Raw genomic sequence first — 5,279 nt, 5'->3', positions numbered from 1 at the left:
TCAGCAGGATACAGAGAACGAACTAGTCGAGAGCTGCTGGCGTAAGTGTTCTGCAAAATCCACTTGTGCCTGTGACAATGCTTGATTGATAAGAGACTTTGGCAGCCAACCCTGTAGAAAAAACACAAATACATCTTAAGTAAGAAGTTCTAACATTTTATCAAGAATATGTCAAAACAGACATGTTCATGTAAGTGTAGAATATTTAAAGAGAAACTATCGATCTTAATTATAGTAAGTTTTTATTTTAATTCATAGTTACTATTACAAACCGATTTTAACATAATTGGTACGATGCAGTTAGTTCCTCTGAGAATCAGTGTTCTTAATGCAATGTTTGCTGTGATACCAAGCCATGTAGATCAGGAAGGTCCCAGAGTTTATCGCTGGACTGTGCTAAGTTAATTGATTTCAGTGAAGGCGATACAATTGGAAACAGTTTCTTCTACCGCTGGCCAGGGACGAGCCTGAGATGCTGCTCTAGCTACACCCACTAGAAAGTTGTATGCACTTGAAAGCCATGATCAGGCTGGGATGTGAGGCTGCCCATGGTTCAATAATTGACACCAAGGGTGAAATCTTTTGAGACCGCCACATCAATAGGCAGAGATTTGCACACAACAGGCTGATTGGAAAATTGTGGGTGCAATACCCGCAACCTCCTGACAAGCCGTTTGCTGTTTGCAAGGCCCAGCCAGTGGTGCAGGGATTTGGAAGGTTTTCTTCTAATTCTCTAGGCTCATATATAAAGAATGGGCGCTTCGGTGGAATACCGAAGTAGTCATAGAGTGATACAGCACCGAAACAGGCCCTTCAGCCCACTGAGTCTGTGCTGACCAAAAACCACCCATTTATACTAATCCTACATTAATCCCATATTCCCTACCACATCCCCACCATTCTCCTACCACCTACCTACACTAGGGGCAATTTACAATGGCCAATTTACCTATCAACCTGCAAATCTTTGGCTGTGGGAGGAAACCGGCGGAAACCCACGCGGTCACAGGGAGAACTTGCAAACTCCGCACAGGCAGTACCCAGAACCAAACCTGGGTCGCTGGAGCTGTGAGGCTGTGGTGCTAACCACTGCGCCACTGTGCTGCCCTTTGTGCCAGTGCATTTTGAACCATTTGTTACTGCTGACAGGAGGAGCAGTGAAAGACAAACCTGGAGGTAGAAACACAGTATAGAGTAACAAACTAACCTTAAGATCCATGCTGAGAAGCCAAGTAAATTGAGTCTTGTTCTTGTTGCCTGCTGGATGTAGGATAATACAGGAAAGCCCAATTTCAGCTCTGTTGGAACAAAAAAGGGGCAAAAATCATTGTTTCACCTTTTTAGCTATTTGCAATAGAAGTCTGCATGAATGAGTTAATCACAATTTTCTGCAGCTGTTCCGTACCTTACAAAGCCTGTCTGTGGTGGCATGGACTTGGATTCTGTAGCTATTCCAGCCAAGTAGCAATGTGATCCTTCTTTCCAGCAATGCCTCACGCTCACAAAGTCTCTCGTTCCAATGATGTTTCCTGCTGTGTCTCCCATGATTTCATAGGTTACCATGGTTTCTTTACCAATTTTTTGGAGGACCTGAATGAAATGTTAACAAATATTTGTCAAAATTACGTTCCTGGGCAAGCTATCCAATGAGTATTGTACGTGTAAGAAGGAAGATTTCCAGTTAACCTACATGTATGTGTTTGACGCTTGGATTCCACAAGCTCATTTGGTCTACTTTTTCATAAAGTTCATTATAGACATGTTCCATAGTTGCATCCAGAACAGCCTCCAATTTGAAGACCTTTCCAGTTCCCGGCAGCAGATTGCTCACAACATTGTCACCATTCTCCTGAAAGAAGAGAGAAATGCATTTCTTATTAAAACCTTAAATCTTAAAAGCTTCACTCTCTACCAGTTTTGTCCCCTGCTCACCTCAGTGGGCTAGTGTTATTAGTTGCCCTCCTGCATCCTACCTAACTTGCCACTCTTCATTTGTGAGCCTGGGAAGTGAGTGTCAGTAGGTTATGCAACCTTGCAGGCATCACAGCTGACCTCGACCTTGGCCTCACTTGACGTAGATACACATGCAGCAGGGGACGCTATATAGTGAGTAGGTATAGCAATACTGGATGGCTTCTATCGGTCATAGTCTAGGGCCAAGGAACAACTATAATGCCCTAAATTTCATTCTAGTTGCTGGAGATCGGGTCTCATGAGATTGGAGGTAATATGTTAGCAAGGATTGATGATTGGTTAATGGACAGAAAACAGTAGAAATAAAAAGGGACATTTTTCAGGATGGCAGGGTTTAATTAATGAAGTGCTATAAGAATCATTGCTTGGGCCTCAGCTATTTATAATTTATATCAATGACTTAGATGAAGGAACACTGTAATATATTCAAGTTTGCTGATGCTACAAAAGCTAAGAGGGAAAATAAGGAGGAGGATGCAAAGAAACTCGAGAATATAGACTAGTTAAGTGATTAGGCAAGAAGGTGGCAGATGGAGTATAATATGGGGAAGTGTGAAATTATCCACTCTGGTAGGAAGAATGGAAAGGCATAATATATTGTAAAAGATGAGAGACTAGTAAATGTTAGTATGAAGAAGGCTTTTGGGGTCCTTGTACACAAATCACGGAAAGTTAATATGCAGGTACAGCAAAAAATTAGGAAGACAAATAGTATGGAAAATGAAAAATGGAATAGTGTAGGTCAGATGGTTTCACAGGTCGGCGCAACATCGAGGGCCGAAGGGCCTGTACTGCGCTGTAATGTTCTAATTCTAATTTTATGCTAGCCTTTATTGCAAAAGGGTTGGAGTATAAGAATAAGGAAGTCTGACTGCAATTATAAATGGCTTGGATGATACCATACCAGGAGTACTGTGTACAGATTTGGTTTCCTTACCAAAGGAAGGATTTACTTGCCTTGGAGGGTTGCAATGAATGTTCACTAGATTGACTCTTGGGATGAGAGGATTGTCCAATGAGGAAATATTGAGCAGAATGGGCCTATATTCTCTGGAGTTTAGAAGAATGAAAGGCGATCTCGTTGAAACCTATAAAATTCTTGAGAGGGCTTGACAGGACAGATGCTGGGAGGCTGTTTCCCCTGGCTGGATAGTCTAGAACTAGGGGTTCTGGTCTCAAGATGAAGGGCTTGACATTTAAGACTAAGATGAGCACTTTCTTCACTCAGAGGGTTGTGAATCTTTGGAATTCTTTTCCCGAAAGGGCTGTGGATGCTCAGTCGATAAATATATTTAAGACCAAGATCGATAGATTTTTGGGAATTAAGGGTTATGGGGATAGGGGAAATTCAGCCATGATCTTATTGAATGGTGGCTCAAACCCTTCTGGTGGTGGCTGTATGGCCTACTCCTACTCCTATTTCTTACATTGTCAGGAAGAAAATTACCATTTTGATTTCTGTTGTCCATCCAGCATCCTGGTTTAAAATGCCCAGAGATTTTTTCAAAGCAGCTTCCCCTTGCTTAACGTAGGACAGTTCTTCTGTGTTGAGAGTCCTGTTTATTTCCAGCCTTTCATCTTCTACCTTAAAAGCTGTGTTAAAACCAAAATTATACCACAAAGTGAGATAAACAGTGCTTTTTTTTTTAAGCACACACTGCTTTCACTCACCCCATTACAAACCTTCCCTTTAGTTCTTTATCCCACCCTCCCTCCCTCCCTCTCACTTGCTTAAAACCTATTACACTCCTAACTTTTCCCAATTCCAATGAAAAGTCATTGACCTGAAGTATTAATTCTGTTTCTTTCTCTGCAGATGCTACCAGACTTGCTAAGCATTTCCAGTATTTTGTTTTTATTTCAGATTTCCAGTATCCACTGTACTTTACTTTTGCCTTAATTCCTTCTACCCGCCTTGGTTTCATAACCTTTTATACCCTTACCTAATAAAAATCTAACAATCCAGTAACTATGGCTTATTAAACAGCCACCATCAGAAGCAGGTGATCTGGCCAAACATACTCCCTCTCCACTCTAGCGGCGGAGACCTAAGCTGTTCCTCTACCGCTGCTCAAGCCAACATCAGCTGTCTTGGTTATGACCAAGGCACAAAACTAGGATCTCCATGGACTGTGTGGCTTACTGCCACCATCATTAGAGGAACTGTACATTTTATTACCATCACATTATTGCTGTAAACACCAAAGAATTACTCTTAATAAAAACTGGATTCTTACAGTTAATATCTCAGCAATATAAAGAAAGCATGTCAAATTGCACGTGTACCATCGTGAAGCTTGTTTTTCTGGGCCGGGCTATCCCAGTTGCCTGACAGAAAATGTTCTTTTATTTTCATTCTTCTCAGTTCATGTGCTACTGCAGCCACTGCAGTTCTTTTCAATCCTGTATGAGTAAAGAAATTGAAAATGTTCAAATTAATCCTTTTAATCTGACTTAGAAAATGTATAAATGCCTCGCACAGCATAGCTGCATAAGTTATTACCATCTGTTCCTCTTAGTTATGGTCTGTTGCATTCAAAGTAACCTAGACGTCAATCTTGTTAACATTAAAATTTCTACTTTGCTGCATTCTTTAATTCAAATTATTTTATGATTGGCATTTTAGTGTAAAAAAAACTTTGAATTACCAGAAGACTGTACACATATTGCAAGATACTTAAATAGTTCTAAAAAGGGCATTCATTTACCTGTCATGTTCCTGAAGTGCTGATGTGAGATTCCACAGCACAGTTTGAACGTCGCTGGTAACATGTTTTTCAGCCACTTTACTGCTCCCTGCTGAGCTTATGCCTCACTTGTACAGTTGCTCTGCCTTTATAGTCACTGCGCGAAGGCCAACACTTCAGATAAGAAGCCTGCAGATAGATACCCACCAGATGAACACAGCATTCAAGGACAGAAGCAGAGGGAGCAATGAATGTAACACTATCATAGGGCACTCTGCGATAGCCTCCTGAGTAATGTACAGTCCTGTGTAATGAAGAATTACTCACTGATGGCCATAAGACATTTCTTCATTTGTGACAAAGTAGCAAGTGTTAGCAAATGTGGGTCAAAATCCTTGAACTCCCTTCCTAACAGCACTGTTGGGTGTACTTACCCCACATGGACTGCAGCAGTTCAAGAAGGCAGCTCACCACCACCTTCTCGAGGGCAATTAGGGATGGGCAATAAATGCTGGCCTGGTCAGTGACGCCTACATCTGGAGTGAGCTGGTTCTAAACTAAGCAGCCTATTCAAATGTCCAAATTTGCATCCAATTATGTTGCTTGTGTAATGTTTGG

At 41.4% G+C, this 5,279-nt stretch overlaps 1 protein-coding gene across 1 annotated transcript; it reads right to left on the bottom strand.

Moving 5' to 3' along the window:
* On the bottom strand, positions 1 to 4,746 carry LOC137355369 (steroidogenic acute regulatory protein-like). The gene is made up of 7 exons (XM_068020362.1): positions 4,683 to 4,746; positions 4,261 to 4,377; positions 3,422 to 3,567; positions 1,691 to 1,849; positions 1,406 to 1,590; positions 1,208 to 1,298; positions 1 to 111 (listed from the first exon to the last, which is right to left on the bottom strand). Exons 1-7 carry the CDS (start codon positions 4,744 to 4,746, stop codon positions 1 to 3), a joined length of 873 nt encoding a protein of 290 aa, XP_067876463.1.
* Positions 4,747 to 5,279: the final 533 nt, after the last annotated feature.

This window comes from Heterodontus francisci, chromosome 42 (assembly GCF_036365525.1).
Source record: "Heterodontus francisci isolate sHetFra1 chromosome 42, sHetFra1.hap1, whole genome shotgun sequence".
Classification (NCBI taxonomy): Eukaryota; Metazoa; Chordata; class Chondrichthyes; order Heterodontiformes; family Heterodontidae; genus Heterodontus; species Heterodontus francisci.
This window is presented reverse-complemented; position numbering and strand designations above follow the sequence as displayed.

What these genes read in the sequence shown, in the direction of transcription:
- LOC137355369 (XM_068020362.1), bottom strand. Translation starts at nt 4,746, where the DNA reads ATGTTACCAGCGACGTTCAAACTGTGCTGTGGAATCTCACATCAGCAC. An exon ending in GAAAAACAAGCTTCACGATG is followed by an intron (nt 3,568 to 4,260) that starts GTACACGTGCAA and finishes GTTTTAACACAG; the next exon opens with CTTTTAAGGTAGAAGATGAA. An exon ending in TTCTCAGCATGGATCTTAAG is followed by an intron (nt 112 to 1,207) that starts GTTAGTTTGTTA and finishes TTTTTTCTACAG; the next exon opens with GGTTGGCTGCCAAAGTCTCT.